At 40.3% G+C, this 16,242-nt stretch overlaps 1 protein-coding gene across 1 annotated transcript in view; it reads left to right on the forward strand.

Moving 5' to 3' along the window:
* Positions 1 to 15,229, forward strand: part of tbcd (tubulin folding cofactor D) — a 28,377-nt gene extending 13,148 nt beyond the window's left edge. The window contains exons 15-39 of the mRNA XM_034142850.1: positions 2,426 to 2,483; positions 2,601 to 2,630; positions 2,940 to 3,025; positions 3,678 to 3,758; positions 3,860 to 3,933; positions 4,076 to 4,193; positions 4,574 to 4,634; positions 4,719 to 4,741; positions 4,831 to 4,862; positions 5,011 to 5,073; positions 5,167 to 5,243; positions 5,476 to 5,557; positions 5,647 to 5,765; positions 5,866 to 5,957; positions 6,507 to 6,647; positions 7,657 to 7,740; positions 8,169 to 8,327; positions 8,460 to 8,598; positions 12,679 to 12,800; positions 13,411 to 13,488; positions 13,570 to 13,656; positions 13,745 to 13,832; positions 14,538 to 14,647; positions 14,744 to 14,828; positions 15,076 to 15,229. Coding sequence (XP_033998741.1) covers positions 2,426 to 2,483; positions 2,601 to 2,630; positions 2,940 to 3,025; positions 3,678 to 3,758; positions 3,860 to 3,933; positions 4,076 to 4,193; positions 4,574 to 4,634; positions 4,719 to 4,741; positions 4,831 to 4,862; positions 5,011 to 5,073; positions 5,167 to 5,243; positions 5,476 to 5,557; positions 5,647 to 5,765; positions 5,866 to 5,957; positions 6,507 to 6,647; positions 7,657 to 7,740; positions 8,169 to 8,327; positions 8,460 to 8,598; positions 12,679 to 12,800; positions 13,411 to 13,488; positions 13,570 to 13,656; positions 13,745 to 13,832; positions 14,538 to 14,647; positions 14,744 to 14,828; positions 15,076 to 15,093 — 2,107 coding nt within the window. The 3' untranslated portion in view covers positions 15,094 to 15,229. The remainder of the gene's footprint in view (positions 1 to 2,425; positions 2,484 to 2,600; positions 2,631 to 2,939; positions 3,026 to 3,677; positions 3,759 to 3,859; positions 3,934 to 4,075; positions 4,194 to 4,573; positions 4,635 to 4,718; positions 4,742 to 4,830; positions 4,863 to 5,010; positions 5,074 to 5,166; positions 5,244 to 5,475; positions 5,558 to 5,646; positions 5,766 to 5,865; positions 5,958 to 6,506; positions 6,648 to 7,656; positions 7,741 to 8,168; positions 8,328 to 8,459; positions 8,599 to 12,678; positions 12,801 to 13,410; positions 13,489 to 13,569; positions 13,657 to 13,744; positions 13,833 to 14,537; positions 14,648 to 14,743; positions 14,829 to 15,075) is intronic.
* The last annotated feature ends 1,013 nt before the right edge of the window (positions 15,230 to 16,242 follow it).

The following is a 16,242-nucleotide window of genomic DNA, read 5'->3' on the forward strand; positions in this document are numbered from 1 at the left end:
AAAGGCTTTCTTCAATGACAATCATTTTGAGATGCTTACATTTCCTTGTTTACATTTTCTCTTTCTACAAAACTGTTACTGCTGCCAAACCCTACCGTTGATCACCCTGTCAGTGTCAGTTGTTCTTTTGTTCCCTTTCTCCCTGTCTGACACTGTAATAATATACCAAATGATTTCATAGAGCCCCAATACTGGACTAAATCCAAGGTCTCCATGTTGTGAAAGTAAGATGTGAACTAAGTCAGGGGTGAAGACAATATTATTTAAGTTTAGAAGGGAGTGTTTTTTAGTCTACAGTAAGTGTGGTGACTGCATGATTACATTGTTTTAAAAATGTGTTAGAAAAAAACAGTTGCATAAAATGGGAAGTGAGATTTGGAGTAAAGAGTATTGCCCTATTTGCACATTCAGCCACTTGTTCATGATATTAGATTGCTGCAAGACTATTGCGTAAAAGTGACCAGGTTGCTTTTTTCAGACATGAGACAGACAGGTTCAATTGCCAGTCTTGTCTGAGATCTGACTCAGTCATTTTAGTTTTTTATTAGGGTCAAAAAACATATTTAAACATATATTTTGGCCTATGCTATAATGCAGAATATCTAACAACTTATGTTCCCAGAATTTGCGCATAAGAAATGCTAACGTACGTAACAATTAGTAAATTGTAAGAGAGTGTATAGAAACTAAGGTGCAACATCATCCAGTGACTTACGCTCAGTCTTAGTCAACAGTAACGGTTTGCGTCCTCCTTGATCTCTCTTCTCTCGGTTTGCATGTATGAACCTGCGCCCTCTGACTGTGCAGACCAGCTCTGCAGTGTCAGTTTGAACCCCTGCGACTACCAATATCATCAGCAGTCGTGACAACACCCTACCTTTCCTTAGCCTACAGGATTGCCAGGTTTCGCCTGCTGCTGTAGGTTTCGGTCGCCGTTTGGCAGCAGAGCTCAGACAAGCTGGTTCCTGCTCTGTTCATCACAGCTTGATGACATTATCAGAAAACACACTTTTTAGATAGTGTGACTTTGGACCACACACAAACCTTTGTATTTCTGTTTCACAGTTAAAATCAACTGTATATCTTAATTGTAGTAGCCATACTTATAATTCATCATATCCTTTCCTGTATTATCAAGAGAGCGCTGTTTATGTTTCAAAGCCCTCAGGGCTGGGGCAATTAGGGAAGCCATAGCAGGGCAGTTAGTAACGCTCCAGGCCTGACTGTTGCTGTGGGAGGGAAGGAACCTGGAAAGAGAGCAAACAGAATCTGAGGCTGTCACTGTATGATGTATCAGTTGGCAAAGCCCCCCTCTAACAACTGATATTCACACACACCCTTGAGACTTGTAGAGGCAGTGTGAGGGTTATTGAGGTAACAATCATAATCAGGCATAACTTCCAGCATTGTAAGAAAGTCATTGTTATTCATGTTTTGGCTGAATCTACATACTGTTCCAGGAACCTGTGCACCTCATTTAAAATCAGTGTTGTGGTGTTGATGTGATCTAGATTTAGAACTTACTTTAATCTGAGTCAAAGACTCTATTGAGATGTTGAGATACTAATAGAACAGAGGTATACAAAGTTAGGATCTCAGTAAAATAAATGTTTCAAAGACGAAGACAATGGGCTTCATTTACCCATGTCTTCCAAATGTAATTATTTTCTTAAATTGTTCTTGAGAGACATCCTGACTATAAAAGGGCATGCGACGGCCGGGCTGTGTGCACACCAGAAATGATGAAGAAAAGTTAAGATAAGGATGCCCAGACTTTTGAGAGTGTGTAGTTCCTAAGTGGAGGGGCTCGCTCTCCGAGGTATGGTTTTAAAAGACCGTAATGCTTTTTAAGAAAATGATAATGAATTATTACAAATTATAAAATAATATAAATATTTAAATCCTTTATTCCATAAATGTAAAAAAGCAATAAACTATTATTTTGCACAAACATGTCGGCACTGAAATGTGCATAGGTGTGCTTGAGTGTGCACAAGTTCCGTAAAAAGACTTTGGTGAATGTCAGAATGTGAGTGAAACCTTACTATGTAGGTTTTAAAAACCTTTGTTGTGTAAATATGTTTTTAAAGCTGCAAAATGTGATACACCTTCTTCCCTTCATTTTTTCTCCTACAACCAAGATAAATATTTTACTGAAACTATAATAACAGAATAAGAAAATGAAATATTGAAACCTTTAAATATCAGAAAACAAGTTTTAAACTTTCACTTACAAAGCTAGTGGAAGCACTGATACTTGCTTTTTTCAAATTGTACAGTATCATGTCTAAACCATAACACGTTTTTTTATTGTGTAATCCTTGTCTAATCCTCTCTTTATTGCATTCAGTGAGAAATGTTATGTTGACTTCTTTGCTCAGTGAATGTCTCCTTTCCAACCCACTCTTTGTGTTTCTCTCTGCAGCGCTCTGCTGATCACTGCTGTGTTCGACCGGAATGTCAACTGCCGCAGAGCCGCCTCTGTAAGTCCTCCGGTCAACACCATAGAAATACTGAAGATTTTCAGGACAACACCCTCCAAATATTTCTGAAGTTTTTCAGTAACATGACAGAAGTTAATTTGTCTCATTTTGTCCCAGGCTGCCTTCCAGGAGAATGTCGGCAGACAGGTTTGTCACCGCAGCCTTGACTACTTGTGTATGATGAGTAACAAAATGACTGTGATTTGTCGTATATTTGCTGCCAATCATCTATTTCTTGCTCAAACTTGCCTTGATTTCCAAGCTTATTAAAACAAAGAAATTGCCTCCAAGTGCAGCTACAGGGCACCAGCAAACAAGTGATTTGCCAACAGTCATTGAGCCATAACTCATCCTCACGCTAAATCAGAATTGTATCCATCTCATATTTATCTGCTCAGTAATGGTAAGTCTTACACAATGCACAACGCTGTGTGTTGCTTGCTTTTGTATCAACAGGGGACGTTTCCTCATGGTATTGACATCTTGACTGCAGCAGACTACTTTGCTGTTGGGAATATCAGCAACTGCTATCTAAACATCACGTAAGAAAAACTGTTTTTTTACACAATAGCAGATCTTTAGGCCTTGCCCTTCCCAGCCACATTGCTCTTAGCCACACAATACTCAAGTGAAGCTGCACTTGGCAAATGCTTGGAACGACAGGTAATGTCCCATCCTGAATTCTAGGTAGTCAAGTACCCAGAAGTATGCAGCTTTTAACTGATTCAACTTAATAAAAAAATCATAAGGTTAAAAAAAATGTAATGTGGTTCTTAAATAAAACTCTTAAAATCTGGTATTGATTTTAAATCTCTCCCAGAATATAGCCGTTATGTTGCTGGTATATATTTGTAGTTTACCGCTTGAGAAGGACATGTGTTCCAATTCAATTAATGAATGTTTTTAACCTTTAGTAAACACATCAGCCATGTAAGAAAAGAAATGTGTGCGTCTCAACAAACACAGACATACGTTTTAGGAATGTGTCACCACCAGCTGAGCAAATATTCAAGATGCTAGCCTCAGGATATGACTGACTATAGAACTGAACAAAACAAGGACAACAGAATAAAGATGTATGGAAAAAAGCTCGCTGAAATGGATCCCCCCCACACACACTTGAGAGAAAGTCTGAAACTGGTATTCATTTTCTGTTCATACAAGCAGCTAAAGCTTTCTTTTTTGTGCTCAAAGTGTCTTCATAGCCAGTTTCCCGGAGTACACCAAGGCCATGATAGATCATTTGATAGCCATGAAGATCAACCACTGGGATAGGTAAGAACAGGTCCCAGGTCTTCATACATGACAAATAAGAGGGAGGGTATATGTATACTAACTTTTTAAACACAAAACCATATTTTTGACTTGTTTTCTAGTGTGATCCGAGAGCTCGCCACTAAAGCGCTCCACAACCTGACGCCTCAGGCCGCCGATTATATGGCAACAACAGGTAAACAATGTCACCTGACCTGTTTCACATGCAAGGGAGAAAGAAAATGGCTTATGTGAAATGCCTTTAGGGAATATCCAGAAACCTATAATTATTGATCATGAGTAGATTTACCATGCACTTTCTTCTTTGTTGGTTACAGTTTTGCCAAAGCTGTTGCCCATTGCAGTGGGGATTGACCTTCATGGTCGCCATGGAGCCATCCTGGCCTGTGCAGAGATTACACACGCTCTCCACAAACTGGGCCTTCAGACCAACAGGTAGACTTTCATACCCAGTCAATGAAACTTTGAATTTAATTGTTCTAAACCTTAACCTTAACAATGGTGATATGCTCAGAGGAAGAGCTTCTCTTTAGCAATTTGTGTGATGTGAAATTGAAAGAAGTAAAAGTAATAATACAGTTAAACCTTTCTGCAACTGCATGCACACAAAAAAGTTGCGTATTATTTAAATGTTGATTTAGAAATGAGAACATTATGGAACTGTATGAGAACACTGTCAACTGAACTGATCATGCAGTTACTATAGGAAACAAATGAAAAGGTGCATTCTTAGGTCATTTATAATTCTGTTTTCTAAATTGTCGTTTTGTCCGTGTATGAATCTCATATGTTTTCCTCCTGCATTTGTCCTACAGGGCTGTGGTGGACATGATTTCTTCAGAATGTGTTGATGCTTTAAAAAACATCCACCAGAAGGTAAGTGAGCACAACATGTGTAGTCGATTAACTGTAATCCAAATGTTCTCTTTTGCTGATGTTGATTTGTTTATTTACTTTCAGCTGAATGACAGAAAGCAGTACAGGTAGGTGGAGAGGTGGTGTTTTGAAGCAGTACGGTAATACATCAAAAATACTCTTGACTTTTTATCATTATTATGTTTTCTTTTTGTAGGGGTTTTGGTGGAGCGCTAATGAGGCCAGCAGGTAAGTCTAAGAGCAGATCAAAAAGCAATGCAATTCATTATATTTAAGAGTGGTTGTTATTCATGAGTTTATGGTAGAAGACATTCTGTAAAAGGAAATGCTATTTTCTCATTGAACAGCAGATGTGATCAGTTTGTCTTTTCCACAGTGTGCTGTCTTATTGAAAAGCTGTCCCTCTCCAAAATGCCTTTTAAGAACGACCCTGTGATCAGTAAGTTCATTCTTGATATTGTGCTTTGAAACTTCTGTGTTTCATTCAGCTTCTTTAGCTTAACGTCTCTCATGTTGTGACATTGTGTTTCAGCTGGCTGGCAGTGGCTGATTGACGACACTATAAAGACCCTCCATCTTGTTTCTAGAGGTGTGAAGGATAGCATTGTGGTAAGATTTATAAAATGGGTGTCACATCCTGGGTCACAGTGTGTGCCAAATTTCCTTTTCTCCTGCAAATTAAACACTAGTTAAACAAATGCATAAACAAAGTGGCTGCTCTTAACAAATTCAAAAAGGTTAATGTAAAGACTGACACTAATATTATATAACATGCTGCTTTTCATTCAGAAACACCTTTTGTAGTTTACTAGTCATGATCTTCATCCTCTTTTGTCTGCAGGTTTCCTTGGTATCGGCCTTGTCCGCCCTGTGTGATGAGTTCTACCAGGCCGAACCGGGCCAAGCGGACTTACAAATTCAGGGTGAGTTTTAAATTCATACAGTATATAGTTCAGCTAATTATTCTGTAGATCTGAATATGAAGGTAACCTCTGCATGGCGTTGTGTGTAGATGTCCTGGTGTCTCAGTACATCGAGGGGCTGAAGAGTCCGCAGATGCTCACTCGTTGCGGATCGGCCCTCGCCCTCGGCTGTCTGCCAAGATTTATGATCCATGGCAAAGTGAAGCAGGTGTGTGTGTGTGGAGGATGTGTACAATTTCTAGACAATTTACATCTCACTGCATCGGTGTTTAAAAACCAGAGTGTACCTGTGTGCATGTGTCCGTTAGATCCTTGAAGGCCTGCTGCAGATGTGCACTGTCAGCCAGAGTGAGGAGAAATTTACAGAGGCACGGAGAGATGCAGTCAAAGCAATATCTCAGTGAGTATCTATATATATTTTAAATGTTTAGATATTTTCTACCCAAACCTGCTCAAACTGTGGGTGGGTGGATCGCACATCACTACTTTGCAGCCACAACAGGAGTTGAATTGTATAAATGAATGATTATATTCTGTATCCTTTATCTGCAACTGTGCAGACATACTGGGTGTAAATAGAATAAAGAGAATTATTAAAGGAAAAGCATTTTAATGTTTGCTTTGAGCTTTAAAGCTTCACGCTATAAGGAACTACTTCCTTCTATTGCCTTTTTCTTATATATTCTTATTTGATTAAGTTGTTACGCAACCGTTCATGCCTGATGTGTGAAGGCCTCCTCTGTTAGCTTATCTGCGGTGTTGTGTAATGCTAAAATAAACATTCCTGACTTTACCTGCACGACCTGAAGGACGAGTCCGATTAGTGGTCTTCTTACAACTGTTGCATTTTCCCTCAAAATAAGTTCTTATTATCTCAGGTCATCAGTTACTATAGCTCTTCTTGTAGTCATTTTTTTTTAACATGTATTTCTTTTCCAACCTCCATCAGAGTGTGTCTGAAGGTGGGTGTTTGTGCCCACGGCTCCCCTGACTCTGCCCTGTGCTCGGAGAATGTTGCAGAGGTGTATGGCGTTCTGCTCCACTGCATGACTGACTACACGATAGACAGCAGAGGGGACGTAGGTGCTTGGTAAGTTCACTTATTGGTAACCGCACATAATAAACAAGCTCAAAAATACACCCGCAGCCTTTCAATTCGCCTCAAGGATTACAAATGCTCCCCGACCTGAGGCCTCTGGTGTGTTTCTGTCGCTTAACCTAGGGACACAAAGACATGGCATGCGTGCCTGTGTCACTAGTATCCCCAGGCCATGCTTACCGTCTCGCCAGGAATGTCACCAAGCTTGTCACATGTCTTCACAATAGGCCAGGCGGCTTCCTGTACGCTGTCTACTCTAGTAATCTAGTTATTTTTCTTCTTTTTAACATGCTATTATCTCGACTCTTTGTTTTCATTTTTGTACCAGACTTTTTGTCTTTTTTTTGTCAAGCTCACACCCACACTAGGACATGTTTCTCACCTGTTTTTAGGGTGTGACTCTTGAATATGTGCATTACTATTTCAATTAAACAAATTGTGCCCTGCAGCCATGAAGCTCATTTGACTATAACACTGCCAGATCTAGTGACACTGAGATACAATCTTCAGAGGATGGCAAGCTCTAGCCTGTGCTTAATTTGTACAAGTGAAACTTTGTATCCACCCCAAAAACATTAGTCATTGCATAAATGTACATCATGTGAACAACACCTTGTTCTTTTTTATTACTGTTCATGCTCAACTCTCTGACTGCTTTTTGCACTAAGTGTTTTAGTTGTTTAGCTTTTAAGGTTATTTGTATAGTTACATTTAAATAAGTTGTAAATACTTGTCTTTAGCATCCTTTTCTTATGCTAAATTGTTTCTTAAAAATACATATTCTTTACTTAATACTTAATTGTTTATGTTCGCACCACCAGATACCAAAGCAAATTCCTTGTATGTGTATTTGACCTGCTAATAAACTTGATTCTGATCCTGATTCATTTAATATGTTTGCTTCAAAGGATTCTTTTGAAGGAGCTTCAGGAGGTTGTTAATGACCCGGGTTAATGTATGCAAGGTAAACCCAAGTCTTTACCCTCTGTGATATTCCCAGGGTGAGAGAGGCAGCGATGACGAGTATCATGGATGTGACCTTGCTGGTGGCCATCAGCGCTCCAGAGATCCTCCTCCCAGACCTGTGAGTAGCAAACAGAAAACTCTGATTAACACTAAATCCTGCATTTTCTTTTTTACTTTGCCATACACATCTAGAGGAATTTCACACTGTGTTTCACAACAAAGTAAAAAGTTGTAATTTGAGTCTCAGACTTGTTGTTTATCCATTGGTCTGAGTAATCTTTAGTGTTGGATATCTCAAGGTGTGGCTGCAATACTTACAGCCTAAGTCAATTCAGCTTGGATCAAGTTATTATAATAGAGGAACAGTATAAAACGTAATCATTGCGTCACATTTTCTTTAACACTAGCATGCTAGAATGAACACCCAATGTCGCCTTTTGGCTTATTCAAACTACAAGAGTGATTTACTTATGTACATTTGTTGACATATCTTAATATTTGACTCCAGCACCCTAGCTAACAAGGTGCTAACTGTTCTCTGTGCAGGGTGAAGAGAGTGATGTGCTGCCTGGCTCAGCAGGCGGCCGAGAAGATCGACCGCTACAGAGCCCACGCTGGAAACGTCTTCCTCTGCCTCCTCCACAGCAAAGAGCCTGCAGTGCCTCACATCCCCCACCAGGAGGAGCTGCTGCGCATCTTTCCTTTGTGAGTGTCCCCCCCCACCCTGCATTAATAGCTCCAACAGCTGAAGTGAAGCAAACTTATATGCTGGACTGTTTGATGTGGCACTTTTGTCTGAACAACTTGTGATATTTAGTCTTTTTATATGTCTTTCAGTGAGACCACAACCAGTCTGAACTGGAGTGCTCCATCCCAGGCCTTCCAGTATATCACCCAGCTGCTGGGACTGCCCCAGTATCAGTACCACACCCTGCTGGGCCTCACCGTGTCAGTGGGAGGAATCACCGAGTCCACAGTAGGTCATCTCACAAATCAGAGCAGTATGATGTACAGATAGGTGAAACATTTTAAAGAAAACAAATCCAAAAGCAGACGCAAGGGTTACTGAATACTACAAGTATGAATCATATGCTATTGCTTCTGTGTTTATCAGATCTCATCCCAGTTGAACACCTAGGGTGATTTAGGACTCCACAGTCGTCACCAAAATACTAAATGAGGAAAAATGTGAACAATGGTTTTCCATCTTTCCAGTTGCTTGTAAAATCTATGATAAGGCACTGAATGTATTCTGGCATGGTTGACCCACATCTTTATTAGGACAATCGATGTTTGTTACCTATTTGTATTCTAGAAAACTTCCCTCTCACTTCATACATATATTCAAATGTCATGCTATAAGAAGTTCACATAATGATGAACATGAATAAAACACTAGTGCATGGAATAAAGATGAAAAAAGAACTTAATCTGTTCATTTCACAGCTCTTAAAAAGGATGTTGTTTCAACATTTACTGCTGGTTTTAAATTAAGAACTTCTAAAAATTCAATTAAATAGAGACACTTCATTTCATTTCATTTCAAACCTTTATTTATCCAGGTTGTATCCCATTGAGATCATTGATCTCTTTTTCAAGGGAGACCTGCTCAAGTAGGTTCCACATGAAACATTAAAAACATAAACAGAGCAACAAAAAGGACATCATACAGTATCATTACAGGGATTACAATTTACATAACTATCCACATGCACAGGTACCAACAGCTTCCGATTCAGTAGCATCCAACCAAGCTTTAAAAACATTTAGTGGCACCAGATTGCTCAGTTTCCATTTTAATTGCAGACTATTCCAGGACAGTGGAGCTGCGCATCTAAATGCTATCTTCCCTAAGACAGTCCTAGCAGTTGGCACATTTAATAAAACCACAGCATGCGATCTCAGGCAGTAGCCACTTACAATTCGCCGTGAGATCAGGGAGCAGATGTAGGATGGAAGTTTCCCTAACATGGCTTTGTATATAAAAATGTACCAGTGACTGAGCCTCCGTACAGTTAGTGAAGGCAGACCAGCCCTTGCATACAGGGTACAGTGATGGGTTAATGCTTTACAGTTTGTCACAAATCTCAGTGCACTGTGATACGCAGCATCTAACTTGACCAGGCAATTGGCAGGTGCATTCAAAACTTCACGGTGTACTTTGCTATTTAGACAGCTGGGATGTAAGTATTTACAGAATCGAAATGCATTAAGATAAGATAAGATAAGATAGTACTTTATTGATCCCAATTATGTAAATGTCATTGTAGAAATAACATATTTATCACACAATAGAGCCAGACTATTTGGGTGGTGGTAAATCCTGCTGTCAGTCATCAGTCTGCAAAGTCAGGTTGTTATTGAGGAGCAGTGTGGGCCAACAGGGGGAGCCATTAGTCCAGAGAAGTCTACTCAATCCTCGGTTGCAGTCGGATAGTCCAAAAATCAGCTCCTAACGTCTATCCCTATCGTCTATTCCTTAACCTCTGTGTGAAACGTCACGGGGTTAAGGGATAGTGGATGGGAGAATTCAAAAGGTTTTAGGAGAAGAGACTGCGGTGCTTTGAGAATCCGACTGCACTTTCACTATCCGACGTGTTTATGATGCGCCAGCGGAGGTCATAAATGTGCGTCTGCTGCTGTGGGGAAACTATGGAAACTACAGTTTTCTATACAGCGGACTACAACAGGGATGTATAATAAGAACGAGGGACTACTGTAAACTCATCTAGAGACTCTGCACCGTGCTCTGATGCTGTTGTTTTATGCTTTATGAACGTGGACAACAGAGAAACATATTCTTCATGACCAAAGTTGGAATTTAAATAAAAAAGGAAAGTTAAACTTATGCTCGTCACCCTCTCCCTCCGGTCCACATTAATACAAATGATCCCAATACGTATGATTGTATGAAAAGCTCTTAAAATCAATACAAATGTATTTATTATAAACGTTAGTCCTTAACATCTATCACTGTGTATATCACCATTCAAACATCTTTTAAAAGTTGAACAAACCCCACACAGCTCAGTAAAGACTGTGAAATGTTGACTTTATTTGATCATTTCAGTAAAAAGTAACGTTCATATTTCTCTTTTTGATTATAATACTGATGAACGTTCAAAACAAAGCACTTTTGGCAAGTTACCACATACGTTTTTAAATGCTTAATAAGCACCGTAACTTTCATGATATCATTTCTCGGTCATAATCGGTTGTTTCGTGAACGGCCGACTGTTGTGTGACGGCAAATGCCGCGGCCGCAAGGCATTGTGGGGCAGCATTTCCTCCTCTCCTTTCGTAAAGGAAGGTCCAGTGGTTCCTAAGCTAAAGGAGGTTATAAAGGAAGTTTGAAACCTCCTTTCCTATCATCTAGACTAGAGAATTCGAACGGCACTTATCATGGCTGCCACTGACGTACTTCCGGGTCATTTCACTGCGTTAGGAAGGTTCCTAAGCTAAATGGACTATTCAACCGCAACCCTCTTCTCTCTAATCCCTTATCTTCCTCCTACTCTGTAGAATGCCTTAGTCTCAATTATTTCACAATATCACAAATATCAGCTTTGTTACTCTGGCCTATCTCCACCCTGTCCCTGCTTGCGATGCTTTGGCAACCCCCCTAGCTTGAGGCTATGATCAGACTTATCCAGAACAAATTGATCTGACGGGTCCCTCGTGGTCCTGGCATGCGAGAAGTTTCCAACAGTTGAATCTTTGCAATCCATTGCTAAATAACAGCTAAAAAGCGTGTCTGATATTTTCCACTCCTGACCCCTTACCCCATCCCCCAGGAGGCTCAACACTAACAACATCAGGGTTGGTCAAGTTCTCCCTGCATTGCTGTGACCCAACCTTGTAAAACAAATCACTCACAAGATGATTGGGTTATTTTTAACATTAGGGGCTTTTGGATGTTTTAAAAGAAAAATAAGTTTAAAGCCTAAAATAGCAGCAGTGAAGTTGAGCTCCTCTGCCAGTGGAGGTTGCTGCAGACAGTATTCCCCCCCTCCCCCGACCTGGCTCTCGTCTTGCTTTACCTCCTCCAGCCTCTCTCTGCCCCAGATACATCCTCAGAGACGGGAAGACTGATCTGTTTGTACAGGGTTGCATGCAGGAAACTGAGCCAATACTGCATCAATACGTGAGCCAAGATTACCATTCTCACACCACAGGCATATATTCACACAGGCCAGAGAGACGGAGCGTACACTGACTTTCCAGGAACTGCCTTCAAGGCCAGCCTCAGTGTAGAGAGATCATAAGGCCGTGCCAAAGTAAAACAGCAGAACCTGTCAGAGTCACAACACTAAGAAACATCATTCCATCACAGTGTTTATGTGTCAAACATGGCAACAAAATGATTTCCTCATCTACATGGAAAATAGTGTGTGTGTGTGTTTCTATGGTTAAAGGTTATTTCAAGTTTTGAGATTACATATTACCAGAGCAGCTTGATGTTATCATGTTTACAGTTATTCAGTCCGAGAGTACCAAGACTGATAACCCAATGATGCTTTCATTTATTGATGTGCATATTTTAAATGCTTGAAATAACGTTAAACCGTTTAAACACACAACTTAAAACATAAAATGTTCCTGTTAATGTATATGAGAAAGTGGTTTCCGTGTTACTTTGTTTACCCATAGCACATTGTGTTGCTATGTTCGTTGCTATGTTGCAGATGTGGAGATTCAGCACTTTCTTTTTCCTGTTGCCTGATTATATCATTTTCACAGTTTTGTTTTTCCAAGGCCCTTCAGGTTCACACTCACTCACTCACTCATAGGCATAATGAACTTGTGCTATCACAGACTGGTTTTATGTTTCTATCAGAATGTTATACTAAAACTGACTGACTTTGTATTAAAGAACATGGACACACTTCGTAATCATTGCAGCGTTATTGTTGAGGGAAATTCTCAAATGTCCTTAAAAACCATGGAATTAGATTACCAGACATAGCTAGCACTGACCTCCAGTCAGTGTTTCAGTCCTCTGTTTCAACATCCGGCTGCTCTTATTGAACTGCTGCTCTCCGCTGCTTCCCTCCAGGTGCATTTTTCCTCCCAGTCGTTGTTTGAATATCTGCGAGGGATCCAGGAGAACAATGCTGCCCTGACACAGTTTGGAGACACGCTGCTGAGCGTCTTCAGAGACAATCTCCGCAATGACATGTAAACAAACAAACATCCTTTTCTTCTTCACCTTGCTACAGGACTTCAGGCTACATTGAACATGTATGCGGACCGTTAGCATTGTGGCTGCTCCAGTCAGGGGAGAAATGGCACCACAGAGATCTCTTCATAACGTGTCTATACTGTATATGTACTTTTTTTTTATAGATCCTACGCTATACAGGAAATTACTTCATGGCTGCAAATCAGCCTATTGGAAATATAGTTTTCTATCATACAAGTAAAAAGAGCGTATTGACCTATTTGTTATCAAACAGGCTTTTCTCTTTGGGTTCTTGATCACCCTGTTGGCGTTTATATTGCCAGTACCAGCTGGCAGCTGCTGAGGAACGTAATGCCTTAAATAGCCTACTGTAGTCTGTAGATGTCAACTTTTACACAAACCTGGTGTTAGATTGTGGAATAATGTGTCAATTAACTTTTATACAATTGTTTTGTGTCTTTTAGGTTTATTATGTTTTACCTTTGGCCAGATGTGTTGCAATATTTTAGGTTTTTTTGTATTCTCGCAAGCCATCAGCGATATAGTTTAATATTCTCACAACAGTCTTTAGCCTTCAGTAACTGATATTTCCTTTCCTTTTTGCAGGGTGTCTATTCCTTTCCTTGGGATGCTCAATCAGATGCTTGCTAACAGCTGCTTTGAAATCTTCGCCACACAAGAGAAGTGAGTAATGCAACAGCTTCCATTAGTACTGTTTGTTTGAATGTGATGTGAGGGCTGAACTTTTCTGTCTCTTTTCAACAGTCATCAGTTCTGTGTGGACATTTTGGATCTTTGCAAAGAATTCAAGAAGTCCAAAGTTATCGCCAAGTTGCGCATTTCTATATCTGTGTAAGTCTTCATCTCAGTGACACATTATTTACTCGACTGAGGAAGAAATCACCCCCCCGTGTTGACAAAGCTATTTTGTGTTTCCCAGCTTCTGTGGTTTGATCCAGTTCCAAGGGGAGGTGAGGAAGAGAGTTCTGGCCCAGCTGCTGATGCTGCTCTGCCACCCCTTCCCCGTGGTAAGTTCACTAGACAGCCTTAAAGCTGGAGTAGGTTATTTTTAGCGTCATTGAGCAAAAAAATCTAAAATAATCTTTCTTAAAAAATCTAAATAAACCCCCATCCTAAGTGATCACCGGGCACCATCATCAGATTTTAATTTGTCAACTGGTTCCTTTAGCTTTAATTTGTTTATAGTACTAATTAGCAAATGTAAGAATGCTAATGTTGTGGAGATAGTGAACATGGTAAACAGTATAACTGCTTTACATGAGACTGTTAGCATTATCATTTTGGGCATTTACAAAACTGTACAAAACCACCAGCATGGCTTACCGTGTCTCATTTAGTGTTAATCCGTATTAACTCTCGCTATCTTGAGTGAACAGGTGTGTTAACTCTGACAATTATGAAAAATGCAGCACGGTGTGAGTACCTTCATGGTGCATTCATGACGCTTAAAAAGGTGAGTGTAGAACGCTGGACACTTCTTAACTTCAATGGTCGCCAAGTGCGGTCAAAGGCTTCATCCCGTTGCAAGTTTTACTTTACTGAAGAAAAAACTGGTACATTTTGCACCAGATGTGTTCGATTTGAGACATGGTGTATCACATGGAAGTGTGCTAACGGAGTTATCCAAACTGAGATACAGCACTAGTCTGGTTTGCTTTTTGTAACCACATCTAAAAAAACATAAAAAATAACATCCTCTCTGTCACGTGTAGATCAGAAAGACGACGGCCGGCCAGATGTACGAGATGCTGCTGACCTACGATGATGTCATAGATCCAGAAGTGTTGGATGATGTCATGACTCTGCTCAGCGATGCTAACTGGTGAGTGGTCACATTGGATGATTAATACATATCCTTGTGTTGTTAAATGCATTTGGTATGTATAGGACACATTGATGTGTTTGGTGTTTATTCCAGGGAGAGCGACCTTGAAACAGTACGAACCCACAGGAATCAGCTTTGTGATTGGCTGAAAGTCTCCCAGCCAAGGAAGATTACCAAGGTAACTAGGATTTCAAACAATATACAAACAATTATGCAGATACAAACAATTACAATGTTGTGTTTTTCACCTTGTTGGACTGAGTTAACAATACAAAGGGGCTTTATTGGCATGACCACATTTTAAACATAGTACTGCCAAAGCCTTCCGCACAAGGCGTTATAATAGAACAAAAACAAAAAAAGAAACACTAAACATAAATGTCAACAATACAAACACAACTCTAACCCCTCTCTTCCATCACCAGAACCCTGTCCCGAGCTGAGCGTCATGTAGGAGGACACCGTGCCGTAAGAACTAATAAGGGCTCTGCAGTTGGTCAGTCCATCTGCCAGAACACAATGCATGTAATGAATCACAGTCTTTAGTTGTACATGACAATAAATGGACGAAAAACATCAGATATTTCCCTTTTTTGTTATCGCTATTGCAGTTACAAAATGGGCCTGTTCAGAGCCAGCCGACTGCTCATGATTCAGCTTTCTCAAAAACCATTCATCCAAACAACTTCAAACTGCGCCTCCCTGGGTCCCACACACCACCTGCTGTGCCAGTTCTGGTTCTATAGAGACATTTTTTATTATTAATATACAAAACAAGACTTAATAAGGGAACGGAGAGAAAAGACTAACATACTGTGCTGTCATGTTTCATGTCAAAACAACCAAAGCAGATGAAAATGTTTTAATTTAGTTCTGAAGGCTAAACCCGTAGGACTTACCAGCACCACTTAAAGGTGGGGTAGGTAATTTCGGAGAAACCAGCTCGAGTGCGTACACAACCGGAGAAAATCTCCCACTTCCTTACAGAGCCCCTCCTCCAACACACACGAACGCGCACAAGACCAATGAGGGCACGAGATAAGTTTGTGCACAGATGGAAGGCTGACAGGCAGGTAGGCCATCCAGTTATTTTAGCCGGGCCGGCTAAAATGATTGGTCGTGCTTTTTACAGTACTACGGCTTCCACAGATGACATTTTTTTATGGATTTTTTGTCAAAGCACTTAAGATATTCATTGCTATCGGGATGTTAAGAGCATTCCATGGAATATAACAGAAAGTGTATCTCGAGCCGGTTTCTCAAACGTACCTACCCCACCTTTAAGCGATCAGAAACCAAAAATAAAGTCACTAAATGTTGGTTGTTATTTCAAAAACCTTCACGAACTCACTTCCCCTGGTATGGAGGAAATCTGCTCCTCACAGAGAGGAGAGGCGAAGTGCTCCGAGGCCTTCGCGTTTGTAGCTCTACAACATGCTTTAAATTCTATCATGTTACGGTATGCCCTCAAGGGTCTTGAGATGTCAAAAGGCGGACGGTCTTCAGATTTTCCTGTCACTGGCGGGGCGTTTACATAATGCTCATTTGGCTCAACTGGCTTGTGCTTTTGAATTAACGAGGACGATGGGATT

This window comes from Trematomus bernacchii, unplaced genomic scaffold (genome assembly GCF_902827165.1).
Source record: "Trematomus bernacchii unplaced genomic scaffold, fTreBer1.1, whole genome shotgun sequence".
In the NCBI taxonomy this organism is placed as follows: Eukaryota; Metazoa; Chordata; class Actinopteri; order Perciformes; family Nototheniidae; genus Trematomus; species Trematomus bernacchii.